Below are 18,828 nucleotides of genomic sequence, written 5' to 3'. Positions count from 1 at the left end.
ATGGATGCCCTCAAGTATATATAAAAAATCAGTATATAGATGTGTTAGTCATTAGATATAATATACTCGGCTCCTTTTAGGCTTTAACCGTTGAGCTCGTTTATCGACAGAATTTGGATTCAATATATTTGGTTGAGAACGGATTAGCCTTTTGATTCAGCCCGTGATACAACGTATACGATGATCTATGTTACATATGGCCTTAATTTAATTAGCGGCTGAGCAGATGGCTGACTGCAGTGATCGGCATTCGTCTGACAGCCGCTCCTTGTAGTGACAGTTCTGATAAGAGCAGGATAGGGCAAAATGTGAGAATGAAACAAGTAAATACAGGTTGTAGGAGCGCCAGACATGCAGAATGCTGCACCCTTTCTAGGGATTGCAGCTGGGATTTTTTCACAAAAGCAGCTCCAAAGTCCCAGAGTCAAAACTCTACTAGCAGGGAGCCACCACCAGGGGGTGCTCATACAAGCTGCAGGGGTGGAACCATTAGGGAAAGCTAATGCAGGCTGCAGGAAAGAAGGGGAGGGATGTTGATGACCACTAGGGGGGGAGGCTATTGCAGGCTGCAGCCACCACCAGGGGGAGCCAATACAGACTGCAGGAGGCCGCCACAACGAGGGAAACTGATACAGGATGCACAAGGGGGCAATCACTAGGGGGGGGACCAATGCAGGCCACTACCAGTGAAGCCACTACTAGGGAGCTAGCAGGGTGTTGACGACCACTAGGGGGATGTAATGCATGCTGCATGAAGAGGCAACCACCAGGAGGGACCAATGTGGGCTGAGGGGCCACCACATGTGGGAGCCATCGCAGGCTGTAGGAGGCGGCCACCACTAGTGAAGCTAATTGCAGGATTCAGTAGGGCCACCACTAAAGGGGTGCTAATACAGGCTTTACAAAGCTAATCTAAAGTAGGATCTAATGCAGGCTGCAGGGGACCACCACTAGGGAAAAACCAATGCAGGCTGTAGGAAGCCACCAGTAGGGGGAGCTAATGCATTGCACTGGGAATCTTCCACTAGGAGGAGATAATTGGGGGCTGAAGGAGGCCACCACTAGAGGGAGCTATCTGCCTATAGAAATGGGTGTCAAATTCTATGTGTTGAGCTCCCGCCAGTAGCTTCGGCCGGTAAACACCATGACTGGTACATTTTCAGATGGTGGCATGTGATGAGAGGCAGCCCAGCGTTTATCCTTTTTTTTGGCCTAACACTACATTATTAAATAATTTTGTAAAAAAAGGAAAAATTGTTCTCGGAAAGAAGAAAAACAAAAGAAAACCAAACGCTGATTGTTCCGTGCGATAACTTTATATTCTATCCTTCCGTGGCCTTTAATGAGAAAGAACACTCAAAGACGTAAGCGAACGTGAAGCCCCGTCCCTTTAATTAGCCCCTCCGTCGATCAGACGCCATATTTGTAAGCTGGGTACACGACAATACCGCACTTTGAGAACAGGAATCTCTGATTCCGGAATTCTTTGCGGTGAATAATTTATAGGCTGCTGACATTTTTTTCGGATTTGCATATGTCAGGTCCTCTCAGCTGTGTCCGCATCTATTAACATATCCGCAGAGGGCTGACAGCGACTCTTCTCTTTATAAATATGAAAAAGCTTAGAAATAAAAGGCGTAATTATTAGAATTAATTTCACGACTCGTTTCACACTGCGCCTCCCCAGAATAAAACAGATTCGTGTAGACTCCTCGTTATTTCTGTCACTTTTACGGTTTTTGTTTTTTTTAGGCCTAGTATGCGCGCTAATACAAAGGATCCACGTGCCATAATATGGAGTGTTCAGGTACAGCGACACAAGGTACGTGCAGTAGATCACCAAGGCTCCCTTCACACAGGAACATTAGATAGTTTTGACAAATGAGGGCCCCAGTATATCCAGCAATATGAAGGATTCACGTGCGGCTACACAAGGTACAGACATCTGTATATGCGGTGTGGGAGTACTCCTTTAAAACTAGATTCGGCAATAAGGCTACCGGCATTTAGATTCTCTCATGTGTCCAAATTAGTTAGCGATGATCATGGGAGAAAGAACAAGAGACATCCACTGTGTGAAGTCCCCACTGTGCTCTTTCTGAGGAGATAGCTCAGTGTTAACTTTATTAATAGTACAAAACAGAACAAAGCTATATATTGGTCCAATCACAGAAGACAAAACACAAGTTATGGCCCTTTTACATGGGCCAACATCGGGGGTAAATGACTGCATGAGCGCCAATGTCACCACTAAGGTCATCAGCGCTTGTGCAGAGCGCTTACACTAAAAGACTTCACTGCTGGATCGCGGGCTTCTCGCTCAGCGCTTCACATAGAAGGGGAGTTTACACTAAAAAACCATTGCATGATTATCACTCAAACTTTGCTCAATCACCCGTTCCAACTTACTGCAGTAGAAAAGTAGCAAATCCCTGCAAGAGTTTAGTAGTGAGTGAATCCATTATGGGACGTGTGCATACATTAACTACGTTGATAAGAGTAATGAATGCAGACACAATGACTAACTAAGGTCTCCAGTCCTGCTGCCAAGGACAGTGCAGTATACGAGGACACTCCAGTATACGCTGCTTTATGAACTTTGGACTAAACTGTATTAACCCCTGAACACCACCAGTCATCTTATACTTTCACAGCAGTAGGACGGTTTATGGTGAGGATGTGACGCATGGTTTGCATTTTTAAATCTACTTAATTAACCCTATATCGCCTCCCTCATCTCAATCCATCACCCAGCCCAGGCTCTCCGCTAACGAAACTAGACTGCGCGCCCTTCTAATTTGAACTTCTCATTTCTGCCTTCAAGACTTCTCCAGAGCAGCAGCGGTCCTCTGGAACGCACTACCAAAGGCTGTTTCGGATGATCAATGAAAGGTTTTCATCCTCTGAAAGCAAACAGTGAAGCTTTCCATTCAGTGACAGCAAGCAATCGTGTAAAGGGCCAGGAACGGATGCGCAAATTGTAATTTGCAAATTGCAGAATTATTTTCTATACAGTGAATACAATGATTAAACTTTTCTCCTGCAGGGGGGGGGGGGGGCTCTCAATAGCCCTTCTGCTGTCTCCAATGACCAGCAGGGACCCATATTATGGCCACAGCGCCCCCTAAGATCATCATTCTTAGTAATAAGACGACTTAAAATATTTAAACTAAGGCACAATAAGCTGCACTGCTGTAGCAGCTCATGGACTATTTGCAGCCTCGTCCTCCGGTGGCATGTTATCTCACGTGTGACCTGCAGGGGGCACTGACGTCACGATGCATGATGAAATACAGTTGGTAAAAAGCAAAAGCTGCAGAACTCTGAACAGGAGCATCTGGACTAATATATTATAACAGCTGAGGCAGACACATGATCGCGTACAATCTCAGGGCGCATTAAAGGGAACCTTTTTTTCTTGTGGTCTCTAAACCGGCTCCTGAGTCAGCAGTCGCCTCCTATTGTAATTTGTCTACACTTAATAGAAATACGGCTGGCGGTAATTGCTGGTGGATTCAATAGATTACATGCGCTGATAACACGTCCGCCGGTGGTTCTCCAAGATTTGTGTTTTCTTCCTCCTGTTGTGCCGTTTCCACGAGATTTGCCTTATTTGTATTTTGGTCGATTAAATATAATAAAGTCGACTTCATAAATAAAAAAGTCAACGCAAAGTAGTGCATATTAACCCTTTAGGACACGGACCGCCCCCCCCACCCCCCTTTTAAATTTTTTCCTCCCCACTTCCAAATAAATCATAACTCTTATTGATTCCTCAACCTCGCTGTATGAGGGCTTGTTTTTTGCAGAACAAGTTGTATTTTTCAATGGTGCTATTTAATGTACTATAGAATTTACCTAAAAACATTTAGAAATTTTTATTAAGTGGAAGGAAATGAAGAAACACAACTCTACCATCTTTGTGGGGGATGGGGTGGTTGTTTCTACGGCGAACAGACTAGCAAAAGTGACGCAAGTTTATTTTATGGGTCAGTACAAGTGGAACAAAAAAAATTATATAGTTTTTTTGCTGTACGACTTTAAAAATTTTTTTCGAAAAAAATGAAGTGTTCTGCAGCCATCTTCTGTTGACCGTTATAGGAGCGCTTGGTTTTTGTGTCGGACATCCTGTAGTTTCTATTGGTACCATTTTTGAGTACATCCGATTTTTCGATCGCTTTTAATTCCATCTTTTCTTGGAGGTGGAGTGACGAAAAAAACACGCAATTCTGATGTTGGGTATTTTTTTCGGACGGACTATAAAATGCATTGCTTTGACAGATTGGACTTTCACAGGCGTAGCATTAGCAAATATGGTTTTTTAAAATTTTATTATAAATATGGAAAAGTTTTTTTTTTTGTTAGGTTTCAAAACTTAATACTTTTTCTTTTTTTTTTTTTTAACAATCCATACAAAAACTTTTTAAAACTTTTGGACATTTTTTTTAGTCCCCACAGGGAACTTGAACCTGAGACTGTTTGATCGCTCCTGCAGTATGATGTAATACCATAGTATTACATTATACTCCGATCTGACAGGCAGTCTATCAAGCCACGCCACAGGCATGGCTTGACAGGCAATCTGCAATGGCAGCCCAGGGGCCTTCAGAAGGAGTACCGGTGGTTTGGAGGTAGACTGGTTCAGATATCCAGGAATGAGATTAATCAGCGATTCCTTATTATATTACCCTGCAGAGTTCTCCGCAGACCGACAAGTCCAGCTGCAGTAAATGTAGGGTTGTGAGGAGCCTCCAAGGTAAGAGTAAGAGCTGGAGATTGTCCTTAGACTAGTAGCAGAATGACCCAGTAGCGCACAATGTAGGCGCTTTTAACCGCGATTAGCGCAGCGTTCTGAGCACCGCGCTAATTGCGATATAATGCTTCCAATTGAGCCTAGCAGACATCCGTTCGGCCCAGCGCTGCGATTTTTGAGCAGTCTGTTCTATGTTTTGCGTTCAGTGCCCCCCCCCCCCCACATGAGCGCTCATTTATCCGCCAGTTATTTTTCGACCCCCCCCCATACACACAAAGGCGCCGTTCAGCTAACAGCCATTTCTCCTGATACCCCCATACACATGGACACCTGTTCATCCAACAGTTCCTTCTCCCCACTCACCCATACACACATCACTCTCTCATCTGACCGATCTCTCCGCCAACTCCCCTCATGCACATGAGCGCTCAGTTTGGCGCAGTGATCATGTGTTTTCCACGAGGAGGTTGGAGTAAGCAGCTGACAGACCGATCTGGTGAAGGCTTATCTTCAGGATAGTTCACCTTGTCCGATCCTATCAGCCCCACAGGTTAGGTCATCAACAGTTTTGTTCTGGAAAAACCCTTTAAAAGGGAGGGGGTAATTAGAAAATGAACTATTCTATTAATGAGATTTTTTTTGTGTAAATATTGTTAAAAGAATTTTTGGCGATTATATTTTTTTTTTATCCTAAAATCCTGCATTTTTCACACTGCTCACAGAGCCCAATACTAGTCTGAAACCTCCTGATAATCTGTAGGGAAACCTACTCAGCCATCATGTCATCAACATCCCAGGCAGGATTACACTGAGAGGTGACAGCTATATGTAGAGAACACGGGATCCACCATTCACTGTAGGCGATCAGCTGTGACCATCTACTCCTCCCTGCACCAGAGATGACAGAGCAGGTCTACAACAGTCTGCCATAGAAGTCAATGGGCCCCTTCCTGTCTATTTTGTGAATGGCCCATGAAGCTGCTGTAAAGCACTGCTCTAATTGCTGTCAAGTCTAGCTTACTCTTTGCTCAGGTAAGATGGCCGACCCCATAGTCATGTACAGGCAACAGAATTTAAATTTTAAGGCAAAAAATTTAATTTGGTCTTCTACATTTTTCAATTCAGGAGCCAATGGTTTCTTTCCCCCTTCATACCATGCGACTACAGCTGGTATACCGAAAACAAAAAGTTTGTGCGGAAGGTTCTAATTTTTTCCCCCTATTTTCTTCTCTACTACCCAAATAACAGCCCCCACCATCTAGGACGGGGACAGAGAGGCAAACTGTGCCGGATGGGAAGATAAAGACACTTAGATGTCCCTCTTCTGGGCAAGACAAAGTAGGTAGCAGCTCAGGTGATCGTAATGATCCCGTAGAAAGCCGGGAAATGGATGCGGCTTCTAATTTGTCACATAACTCTTTGGCAGAGAGCACATTAGTCAGAGCAAATCAGTTTCCCCCAGCTTGAGGCCGACTCCATCTGCACTGGTAAAGCCATCACAGAGGAGCCGGCAGTACATTTATATTTTGGATAATGGGTAGGCAGCGGTGTGAACCGGCAACTCTCCCCGCTGTGAGTTGTCCAAGCTGTCTCTTTAAAGAACTCCTGACAGATGGCATGTGTAAATGAGAAACACCGCTTTTTTTTTGTTTTTTTTACTAAGATGGTGGAAGAATGCATTGGGAAGAGGAGAAAAGAAAAAATAAAAAAAGTTAAATAGATGAATGTCCCAGGTCCGTTGTAATGAATAACAGGCTAATAGTTTGTGGTATTTGGTCATTAGTAGGAGACAACATAAAGCCCCGGAAATTAATGTTCGGACGCAGAAATAAAGAAAAAAGTGACATTTATACGCAAGCTGGTAACTAGGAGACAACGCAAAGAATCTGGGATTTACGGTCACTAATAAGCCGTCGCAGGTGAGCTCAACCGTAAACATTCCCCGAGTAAGGATACTGCAACAACTATCTGATGGCAATTAAATCTATATTAACCAACCATTAATTCATCGAAGAGTTTAGACATTCTTAAAAAGGCCCACTCCGGTGATCCCCTGCCCCCAACATTTTTTCAACCCCTGCCCCCTTGCCTGTCACACTCTGGAGGTCTCCTCTGTGTAATGTAGTCACTTCCATGCAGTACAGCCCCCTGTCTGATGTTTATCAGGCTTTATCGTGTGTGGGTTTGTTTTTTTTTGTTTTTTTTTTAACTTTCAGTTTCATATCAATCCCATGATGCTTTAGCAGAGCATTATCTGAAGCTATATAAAGTTTAAAGGGGTTTTCCAGTGAAGTACTATCGATGATTTATCATCAGGATAGGTCATCAGTAGTTGATCGGCCAGGGTACGTCGCTAGGAACCCCAGCTGAGCGGGCGCACGTAGTCAGCGCCACAATAACAGAGGTCGGAGTGGAATCACAGACCTCATTGATTTCAATGCGAGCCGTGCCTGCAGTTACAAGCGCCGGCCACTACATAGAGGTTGGCGCAGGGGCTTCCGCTCAGACCTCTGTGTATTTGGAGTGGAAGTCTCCGTACCAACCTCCCATCCAGTGGTCGGCACTTGTAAACTTCAGGCACGGCTTTCATTGAAATCAATGAGAGCCGTGCAGTTACAAGTGCCGGCCACTACATAGAGGTCAGCGCAGAGACCTCTGCGCCGACCTCTGTGCTATTGCGGCGCTGACAATATGCACCCACTCAGCTGATCGGTCGGAGTCCCTATCCTGATATGTCATCAATAGTATTTCACTGGAAAACCCCTTTAATTTTCATTACCTTCTATATTCACCTACATAAACTACATTCCATAAGTATAAGTTAGTAGGATGAGCTGTGATCTCCTCGATTATAACTGTTGTAACAGAAGCTGTGTGATCATCATCAGTAAACATGACAGGAGTAGCTGTGACCTCCTCCAGGCAGTTTCTGCATTAGGTTCATCACACACTGAGAACGTGACTAGTTTCAGGCATCATAACTCCAAGTAGATCTGAGCTGGTCAGAACTGAGAATACACTGCTATCTGAAGAAGTCAGGAGTCACAGATAGTATATATGAGAGCTAGCGTTACCTTGCTTATTTATTTCTGAGATGGCTACATAATGCAAAAATGAAAGGGGGAAAAAAATACTGGAGTGGCCCTTTAAATTTATTACACCCAATATACCATATTATTTCTCATGCCCAATACACTGTATTGCAGTTATGTCTTGTTCATGCGCCCTCGCCGTATTGCTCCCATCCAAAATTGCTATTCGCTCTCATCTCCTGCACTGTTCTCGGCGCTTGCCTGACTCACATGGAGGATACACCAGCCTGGTGACTTCCTCTTAGTGGCCCAATATGTTTTTGGCCTCTTGAGCCCCTGCAGAGGCAACCACAGCAGCAGGGGTCACACTCAGCCAAGGCAGCAGCTACACTAAGTTCTAAGATCTGCCGTGAGCACAGAAGGCTGGAGAACTCAATCACTACACATGTGAAGTGCCAAGAGATGACAAGGAGAAACCAGCGCCAGGTCCATTGGAGAACGGTCTGGGTAGATGTGAGGCCTAAACTGGTAGGAGTTGCCTGAAAACTTTTTCCGGAACTTCTCCAGTGCTAAAAAAAAAAAAAAAAAAAAAAAAAAAAGGTCTGTACCCACAGCCAGACCCTACACTCCGGATCCTTCAGTTCCTAAATTCAAATTGAGAAAATTTATTTTCACATTTTGTGTATAAAGTAAATTTTTAGACCTCCTGTGTGAAAGTGGATTGCAATCAGCAGAACAACAGAAAATGGGGAAGACTACCTGAAAAATCACAACTTAAACATGAAACAAGACGCAAACAGGAAATGAGCGGGTAAGGAGAACCTGGTGTATTTTAGAAAGCCTGTTGAAAACTCAGGTATGCTTTAAAGGGGTTGTCTCGCGAAAGCAAGTGGGGTTCAGCACTTCTGTATGGCCATATTAATGCACTTTGTAATATGCATTGTGCATTAAATATGAGCCATACAGAAGTTATTCACTTACCTTCCCTGCGCTGGCGTCCTCGTCTCCATGGCTCCGTCTAACTTCAGCGTCTAATCGCCGGATTAGACGCGCTTGCGCAGAAGGGTCTTCTGCCTTCGGCTCGGCATCAGCGGCGTTCTGGCTCCGCCCCCTTCTGCGCATCATCGCGTAGCTCCGCCCAGTCATGTGTGCCGATTCCAGCCAATCTTCTGCCTTCGGCTCGGCAGCAGCGGCGTTCTGGCTCCGCCCCCTTCTACGCGTCATCGCATAGCTCCGCCCCATGACGTGTGCAGATTCCAGCCTCCTGATTGGCTGGAATCGGCACACATGACGGGGCGGAGCTACGCGATGATGCGCAGAAGGGGGCGGAGCCAGAATGCCGCTGCTGCCGAGCCGAAGGCAGAAGACCCTTCTGCGCAAGCGTGTCTAATCAGGCGATTAGACGCTGAAGTTAGACGGAGCCATGGAGACGGGGACGCCAGCGCAGGGAAGGTAAGTGAATAACTTCTGTATGGCTCATATTTAATGCACGATGTATATTACAAAGTGCATTAATATGGCCATACAGAAGTGCTGAACCCCACTTGCTTTCGCGAGACAACCCCTTTAAGTTCCACTGAAGCTACATGTGTCTTGTACCACGTTTAAGCCATATGCTATACAGCACATCCATTGCTTGGTGCCATGACTCCTCCGATTATCAGAAGTCTTACGCCTCATACCCTCACGGTTTCCCTGTGCAGAATCCCGCAGTGGATTCCACCCGGCCCGCGGACACGAGGCCAAAAAATACATTATACTCACCTGTCTGGACGATGCGTAGCTCTCCTGTCGCGGCCGGATCGTTTTTCTTTCGCACGGCGGATGCTCGAAATCCTGATGGCGTGCCGAGCGCATGCGCCGTGTATGCTTTAATTTTTTTTTTAAACTCCTGCTTTCCCGCAGCGCAGACGCAGTGACAGCTGCGTACGTGCCGCAGATCCACATGGCTTCCGTTGACTTTAATAGAATCCTGCGGAAGCCGTCCGTGCTGGAAAACCGCAGAAAATGGAACATGCCGCGTTTTTTCCCACGCGTGCGATCCGCAGCCTTCCATTGTAGTCAATGGAAGCAGTCTAGATCCGCGGCCCGTCCGCAGCTGTCACTGCGCGTGCGATCCAATGATAGTCTATGGGCATATTGAACTGCGGATCATCAATTATGCCCGTGGACAAGAGGCCTTATTCCCAGAACAACCACATGGACATGTTTTTCCCCCCTCATCTTTGTTGGCATTGCTGCTGCAGAACGTAGTTCCAAAAGCTGATATACGCAAACATACCAGTAATGTAATCGCCGCTTCCAAGAGAACCTGTAATTAAAAGATTTTGATTGCTGTACTAAATAATAAACATATGTAGTGATTGAAATTTATTGCCGAAGTAATATTTCCCGACAGGATCGTTACCTCTGCCGGGCAAAACCCAAACTATTCTGCATTGTGTGGAAAAACTTTTCCAGTGGTGTAAAACTAGACATTAAGGCCCAGAATTGGAGCGATGGCAGCCAAGCACATCCATTTAGAGCAGGTTTTTGGCACCAGTCCTGAGCTGATTGCAAACACCTGTGCAATCAGTAGGAGGGTTTAACTGGTATGTTCATTTTTAAATGAGATCCTGCCATAGGCACTGCCCCTGAGGGCCATTAGAGCAGCTGGCAAATCTAAGAGCGATCAGCAGCGCTGACTGTAAAGTACACCTAAAGCTCAGGCGAGTAAGTAAAACTCTCATTTTATTTTATGAGCTGTAAAGTCAGTAGAAAGGCTTGTGCTAAGGACAACCGCTGTCCTGTATCGCCGGCGCTCATCGTGTGGTTAATACATAAGGGCTCAGCGGAGATCCGTACCTGTGGGCTATTGCAGGCTTGTGGCCTTCACCTTTACAGCGCGGAATATCTTCATGCAAATACGCCAAGCCTCGAGACATAGTCTCAGCTATGTGGCACAATTCATTCCAGCTTAATACGTTTCCTTTAAGATAGTCCGTCAACGAGCCCTGCAAAATGAAGAGATGCCAGATTACTTTGTGCAGATTTGTAAACTTTTTAAAGTCACCTTCCCCATCGCTCACCCCCTCCTCCACCAGAATTATCAATCGCAGTCAATGCCTCCTTGCTTTCTCCAGTCTTACAAGTCTGCTGTCTTAAGGTAACCTTGGATTCTTCCCTGTGTATATTGAAGCCCTCACCGCCTCCCGCTCCGAAACCTCTAATCTGCTCCCATTCATAAACGACAAAACAATGAAAATGCTAGTGCGTGCCAGCTTCTCCCACCTAGACTACAACATTCTTTTCTATATCCTCCCATCCAACACTCTTGCACCACCTCCAAACCATCCCGAATTCGGCTGCCCAGCTAATCCACCTCTTCCAATACTCCCCTACCATCTACCAATCCTCTCACTGGCTGACCATTGTTCAGGGAGTCTAGTTCAAAATACCATCAATGACATACGAAACTGCCCAAAACCTGTCATCTTCTAATACCTCCCAACATGTACTCTCCGATATACAACCTGCCCCCTCCATACATCTGTTCCTTAATCTCCCGATACCTCGCCAATGCAATCTCCAGTCTATAACCTGTCCCCTCCAAACATCTCTGCCCTAATCCCGATGCCACCCTATAAGTAGTCTCCAGTACACAACCTGTACCCTCTCTGTCCCAACTTCCCGATACCTCCTCACATGTAACCCTCAGTGTCTGACTTGCCCTCTCCATACATCTCTACCCTAATCACTTGATACCACCCTATATGTAATCTCCTATATAAAACCTGTCCCCTCCACACAACTGTGACCTAATCTCCAGATACCACCCTACATGTAATGTTAAAGTCCACAACCTGTCCCCACCAGATATATCTCTGCCCTAATCTCCCGATACCTCTCCACATGTATTCTCTAATCCACATCCTGTCCCCTCTGTATGTATCTACCCTAATCTCCCGATACATCATTTTTGACCCTCACAAAACCTTCTTTTCTGCTCCTCAATCTCCTAAATTTCTCCTTTTCATCCCCCATACGTTGGAACTCCCTACTGCAAACTATTAGACCCTCCTCTACCTTTGAAACTCTTCCAAAAGGAACCAAAAGCCCTTCCTCCTTCCAAAAAACCTACACGCTACGATAACCTTGCTCCACAACCTCCCCCCAAACCCTTATGAATCCACCAGAAAGCAAACTCCACAAGGCCAGGTCCATAAAACCAACTTATCTCGCGCGCTGATACTCTTGTCTTTCCATTGTGAACATTTTACCATCACTTATATTTAATAGGGTGGCAATAATTCAATGATTACAAACAAGGTCGTGTCAAAGACCACCTCAATATCACCACTGACTAAATACAGAAGAACCCACCAAAATGTCATTGGTCCTGAGTCTGTATAATGACAGGCCTTTTACAGAGTTGCTCAAGCAAAAAGAATATGGTTCTCCATCATGATCAACCAATGGATCTCTGCTGCAGACCATCACCGGCCAAAAGCATGCAAGAAATCCGTGCCGGATGAGTAATTCAACATGGTAGACGAAATCAGAGAAGATACAATGGAAAGTGGAAACAAAAGAGTATCCAAGGAACATCTACTGATTGACAACGAATGTCTTCATGACATAAGACTTCTAATCAGCGAGTCTTTAGAGTGGAGCCTACCTTCTCATGGAACGCGGTGATCAGCCACAACTCCATCTCCAGATTCGTTCCTCGTTTCTCGGCCGCAATGAAGTGTAAGAGATTTTCGTGCTTCATTCCAGGGGTGTTGAAAATGTCTCTCTCGCTCTGCCAAGACTGCTTGTCCTGAGTAAACAGTATCACTAATTAGTAAAGAAGTGTTACATCTGCCGAGCAAATGCAATAATAATCCTGAAGAAGTCACCTATGGATCATGGCTCCTGCGTTGTCCTAAAGACGTTGTCCAGTTGTAAACCATTTATGGCCCATCTTCAGGACAGGTTGTCAGTAGTGGATCGAAGGTGGTCTGACGCTGAGCCATTAACTGTTCGGTGAGGCCAATGCACTCCTACATTGAGCAGATTTCTGCAGAACGCATACAGCTCTGTTCCCACGGTAGTGGTGAGGCTTGGTATTGCAGGCAAAGTCAGTCTTTTCTTCAATGGGATCTTTGCCTCTAATACCAATCAACTCAAGACATGAGCGCACTGGCCCTAGCGCATATCCAGGGTGACAGACCCCCACCGATCCACTATCCTGCCCTGAAGATAGGCCATAAATAATTTTACAACTGGACAACCCCATTAACCCTTTCCAATCCACTGTCTGACATCTAAAGACATTCTGATTGAAGGCTGTACAGCTCCGATGTCGGAAGACGCCCAGCAGGGTATTCTTACTGTATATTACTGGCTGCTCTGTTGTCGGGGGCCTCTCCAGCATGTCTCATACCGCAGTACTGGCTCTAGCCAGCAGATGGCGCCATTGTATAATGGCAGAAAGAGAAAGCCCCCTAGAAAACCCTGAATCTAAAATTGGATTGCAAAGGGTTAATGCAGAATTTCCTAGTAGGTTATCAGGAAATGTTTTTTTCCGAAACGGAATCCGATAATCTTAATAGTCCAAAAATAATAAGTCAGAGTATAAATACAACAAGAAATAAAAAAAAAAATCACTATAATGAAAACCGTAAAAATCCTCAGAGTACACGCTTTCTTCAGCGGCTAAACCGCGCAACATTTCACACAGAACTCCTCAGACGAAGACCTTTCAAAATATTTTCGGCATTAGAACACAATCTTGACTTAATGAGCATAAACCCAATCAAGCCTTTATCCAGCTACTAAAATGGGGTTTGTATACTTTTCCGTAATTGTTCTCGTGTCCGCTTTAACAGACGTTAAGTGAGTGGAGAAAAGTAGATTCCTACCCAAAATTTCCATTGCTGTTATTTTACTTCACTCCGAACCGGGGAACTTCACAAAAGGGAATGAAGAGTGAATTTCCATGTTCGGAATGTGAATGAGCCCTCGGTACAGACCGGTGTACAATGAGAGCTTCGATTCCTGATTTACAGGGCACTGCCAGCTTTCACCTCCTGTGTTTCCTCTGGTGAGAAGCCAAGAGCGGCCGGGCTTTAGTCTGTACAGGGTTTAGCGCACACAATGGCGTGAACAGGAGACGCTCAGCTGAGAGTTTAATGGTAATGAACGCTGTAAAACCAAGTGATTTTTCTTCAAATTAGCGTATCCCATATGTCTTTCAAAGTCTTGGGTAATAATGCCATTTATACAAAACGACTCTGTACGTGTAAACGACCATTTACCTAGCTATGACTTGACATTAATGCGCTTAATTTGCATTAAAGGGACGGTACCGCCGAAATAACAGAAAATGAATGTTAGCTAATGTTTGCTAATTACAATCAGATAGTGGAAGGTTTTCCATTTTTGTAGATTTTTTTTTTATTCTACTGTCTCTACAAGACTGTGGGCGGCAGCCATCTTGACTTTGCTGCAGTTAACAGCATTTAGAGATACACTTTACAGCAGCATCATGGGCCATAGACAAAATAGATTGGAGGGAATTTGTTGACTTCTATTAGATGGGAGATTGTTGTGGGTATGATCTGTGACCTGTGCAGGGAAGGGGAGGAGGTGAGCTGTGTCAATCACTCATAGTGAATGGTAAATCCTATCAAAAGTAATTGGACACCTGAACAAGTAGTTTTTATTTCCATATTAGTGGGGCTCCTTTGGCCCCAATGACATCAGATCCTTTCCATGGTATAGTTTCTACTAACATCTGACACACTTCAGCTGGTATTTCCCTCCTTCAGGCTGATGGAACTGCTCACCCTTCAATCAATGTGGTGGGTGCAATTTGCCTTACCCGTTTATGGCACCAAAATACCGTACCTATCCTCTGCCCTGCTGGCACATAAAATAAATAATAGCAATAAAGGTGCGTGCAAAGTGATAAATGATCAGTTGAATCCGAGTGATCATGCCATACACCTATAGTTTCGGCCAACCAGAGTCAAAATTTTCCAACCTGATGGATCACCTTTGTAAGATCATTAACATATTTGGAAACCATGCATGACAAGAATGGCCAAAATCGGACATTTTGCCCATGTTATTTGTATGGGCAGCTTTTGATAAGAATCACAAAGTCAACCACAAACCTAACCTTCGGGCCATAAGCACCTTCACTGGTGCTCCTGTAACCGATGCTCAGGTGCTCAAAATGTTTCGAAAAGGTCTATAGGGTAAACAGTATTTTATCACGGAAACATGCCCATAAGGGATGGTATTCGTGTGTAGTCAGGTGAATGCTACAATTTCTACTGCATAACGGTTGATATGAACCATGCAAATGTTTAGTCTGGTCGCGGCCCAGGTGGGCATCATGGGAAGGGTCTCAATCCAAGTCACAGTGGGCATTCTGAAAGTTTACATGCCCGTACTGGGTGGAGCATGCACGTCCGACAGACGAATGGTAGGGCACGTTTTGTCCCACAGGGTGGTGCCAGTGTATGGTATAAATAGCGGAGTGTGGCGCACACAGTTGAAGTTGCCATGGTGGTGGAGAGGGTAATCCGATTTGACTTTAATAAGTTCAGGAAAATTCAATATTAGGCCGGCTGCACACGGCCGCATCTGTATATACCGCCCATAACATGCTATGGAAAAATGGCTTTTCCTGCCCACAAGCGGAAATCAACTGCAGAGGAAAAAAAACGCAGCATGTTCTATTTTTAAGCGGATTCTGCACAGACCGTTTCCATTGACGTGAATGGAAGCCGTTCGACCAGCGGCCCTTCCACAATTGACATTGCGGAAAGGTCACGGATTCCCCTGCATCGCTAGTTGATGATGCGGGAAAAGCAGGTGTTTGAAAAAAAAAAAAAAGAAAAGTACTGCGCATGTTCGACAGCGAGCCTTGCCGCAGTACAGAAAATAAGAAATGCCAGGTACGCGCAGATTACGGCTGAGCACAAGGTCGGATTGGGCAGATGGCCCTGCATGTAGAATCCGACCCGGTCGTGTGCAGCCGGGCCTTAGGCAGACTGGGGGTCTATGGGAAAAATAAATAAATAAAAAAAATTAAAAAAAATCAGCAAGTGGTCTATGGAGCAAAAAAGTTTGGGAACAAGGAAGCTCTGGTCATTGACTTGCTGCATTGCTGAAAGAGGGAAAGGGATTCTACTGCAAATGCATACCTCATGTGTCCAGAGTAGAGATGAGCGAACGTACTCGGTAAGGCCGATTTCGCAATCGAGCACCGCGATTTTCGAGTACTTCACTACTCGGGTGAAAAGTACTCGGGGGCGCTGTGGGTGAGCGGGGGGGGGGGGGGGGGAGAGGGAGAGAGGGAGAGAGAGCGAGCTCCCCCCTGTTCCGCGCTGCAACCCCCCGCTCCACCACGCCACGCCACACAGCGCCCCCGAGTATTTTTCACCCGAGTAGTGAAGTACTCGAAAATCGCGGTGCTCGATTGATCTATTCATCTCTGAATCGGCAGAGCTCACATTGGGGGGGGGGGGGGGATGGCCCGTGTGAATACACCTATAAATATACTCTGGCTTTGTCTTCTATTCCCAGTGATTGTTACAAGGCTTGTAAATAGGTCTGACATTGACTTGCAAAACAGCTGTCTTCCAATAGGTGGCGCTGTAGAGGCATTGTTCCATTTTCCAATTTGCATAAATTTCCCAGAGGAGCATGGATGGCCTTATAAGTCTCCTGGCACCTACTAGGTGCTCTCCCTAAGGTGAAACTATACCCCTTCTGACACACTCTACAATGTAGGAAAATAAGGGGGAAAAAAAATTCTCTGAGGCTCTGGATAAATGAACATTTTCTACGAGTCCCAAAATTATCTCCTAATTATAAAATGACGGAGCTGCAAATACTTTGTAATCTCCAGGTTTCAATTCCTTCAATCCCTTCAAGTACAAAGATACCCCAAGAAAGCAGCGGTCCCGTATTTGTTCCTTAGCAGTAAGTAGCTTTCACATCCTGAACACCATGTAAAGAGGCTGCGGATCTTTATGCGAGGCTGACCCTGGAGACCAAGTTTCATCCATCGGGTCTACAAATTTTTTTTTTTAGCTTTCTCCACACAATAGTTGAAAAGAAAGTCTCTGGAGCGCAAAGTACAGTGGCTCGGTAATGAAAATAAAATTAAGGAAGGCCTGGGGACGGCAGTGTCACGCAGATTAATGTTCAGATCACCAGGAGTACAGAATGTAAGCGTCTAGCAATTAGGAAAAGCAGACTTCTCGCTGTGAAGTTACCAAGCTACTTTCCTAGAGAACACAGCGCACTCCTTCCTGCAATTGTATGCCGGCTGTGTTCTTCAGAAAATAGATGGTTGACAATCAATACTGAGGTGATCTATGTGCTAATGAACGAGACAAAAACATGAAGCAATAGCCGATATCCACAAAATAAGCCTGTCCTAAAGCATAGAAGTCTGCGCGGATGGAGGCGACCCAACAGAGATTTTGGATTTATTTAAATAAACCCAAAATAAGACACTTTAATGAAGACCACCGCATGGCTTGTCAACACTGTAATGTAATGCCTGCGGACAAGCATATTATGGGACGGTTTCACTTAAAGAAATGTGTCACCAGAATCAATTTTAGAAATTGGGTTTTCATGTTAAATATTTAAGAATTTTTGGCGATTTTAATTTTCCAGTTCACAATCTAGATTAAAAAAAAAAAAAAAAAAAAAGTAACCCACCTAAAACCTGCAGTTCTCACACTGACCACTAAGACTAAGGCCGCATGCACACAACCGGGTCGGATTGCGCATACAGGATCCCGCAGCAGAATCCGACCCCATGCCCAACCGGTGACCCCCGCGTACCTGTCTGGATTCTTTTTAGGGCTCCTACACACGGCAGACGTGGAATCCGCTTCTGTACTGCAGATGTGCCAGCCGACGTACATGTGCAGCACAGAAGCGGATTCCACGTGCAGGACAGAAATGCCCAAGAAGGTTGGGAAATATTGCGAAATGAGATTCTCAAAGCACAATTGTTAGCAACCCCTAAAAGAAGGAAGAATGGGGAGCATTTAAAGAAACCAGGATGGAGTACAGAACATGAACACCTATTAAAAACAAAGAAAAATATGTTTATCAAATGGAAAGACGGGGAAATATCTAAAGAAGAATATAATGGGGTCTGCAGAAACTGTAGGGCAAGTGTCAGAAAACCTAAAGCTAATAACGAATTGAGACTTGCAACAGAGGCCAAAAGCAATAAAAAAAAGTATTTGGGGGGTATGTCAAAAGCAAAAGAAAAAGTCAAAGATGCTATTGGATGTTTACAAGATGAAATGGCGAATTGGTTAAGAATGATGTTGAGAAGGCCAAACTTTTAAATTACTATTTTGTATCTCTTTTCTCTCAGAAAGTAGATAGAGCATCAACTGATCTTCCCTGTGCTATTGGGGGCATAAAAGAATGCAGGCTATCTATGAGCAGAGAGATGGTGAGGGGACACTTTGCTAACTTAAATGAATTCAAGTCTCGCGGTCCAAATGAATTACATCCTAGGATACTAAAGGAAGCAGCGAAGGGAATTGCTGAACTACTTGCCATAATCTTTGAAAATTCCTGGAGAACAGAAGAAGTCCCAGAAGATTGGAAAAAAGCAAATGTTGTCCCCATCTTCAAAAAGAGAAGGTGGTGGATCCAGGAAACTACAGGCCTGTGAGCCTGACTTCTATACCAGGAAAGATCTTTGAACAAATTATTAAACAGCATGTATGCAAGTACTTGGATGAAAATGGAGTATTAACCAGAGCCAGCATGGCTTTGTAACAAACAAGTCATGCCAGACTAATCTAATTTCCTTGATATGATCGTATCACTGACTGGGTTGATCATGGAAATGCGGTGGATATAGTTTTTCTTGACCTTAGTAAAGCATTTGACAAAGTATCTCATTCTATACTTATTGAAAAAATGACCAAATATGGGATTGACTAGGCAACTGTTAGGTGGATTCAGAACTGGCTGAGTAATCATACTCAAAGAGTGGTCATAAATGGCTGCACATCCAAGTGG

The 18,828-nt window shown here is 44.8% G+C and overlaps 1 protein-coding gene across 1 annotated transcript in view; it reads right to left on the bottom strand.

The window, feature by feature from the left end:
• The window catches only part of ACVR2B (activin A receptor type 2B), a 185,329-nt gene that overhangs the window by 15,413 nt on the left and 151,088 nt on the right, over positions 1–18,828 (bottom strand). Inside the window, exons 6-7 of the mRNA XM_066585558.1 lie at positions 12,443–12,586; positions 10,630–10,778 (exon numbers count right to left, since the gene is read on the bottom strand). Of these exons, the coding sequence (XP_066441655.1) occupies positions 10,630–10,778; positions 12,443–12,586 (293 nt within the window). The remainder of the gene's footprint in view (positions 1–10,629; positions 10,779–12,442; positions 12,587–18,828) is intronic.

The sequence above is a fragment of the Eleutherodactylus coqui genome, chromosome 12 (assembly GCF_035609145.1).
Source record: "Eleutherodactylus coqui strain aEleCoq1 chromosome 12, aEleCoq1.hap1, whole genome shotgun sequence".
Classification (NCBI taxonomy): domain Eukaryota; kingdom Metazoa; phylum Chordata; class Amphibia; order Anura; family Eleutherodactylidae; genus Eleutherodactylus; species Eleutherodactylus coqui.
The sequence above is the reverse complement of the archived record's forward strand: the minus strand, read 5'-3'. Positions and strand labels throughout refer to the sequence as shown.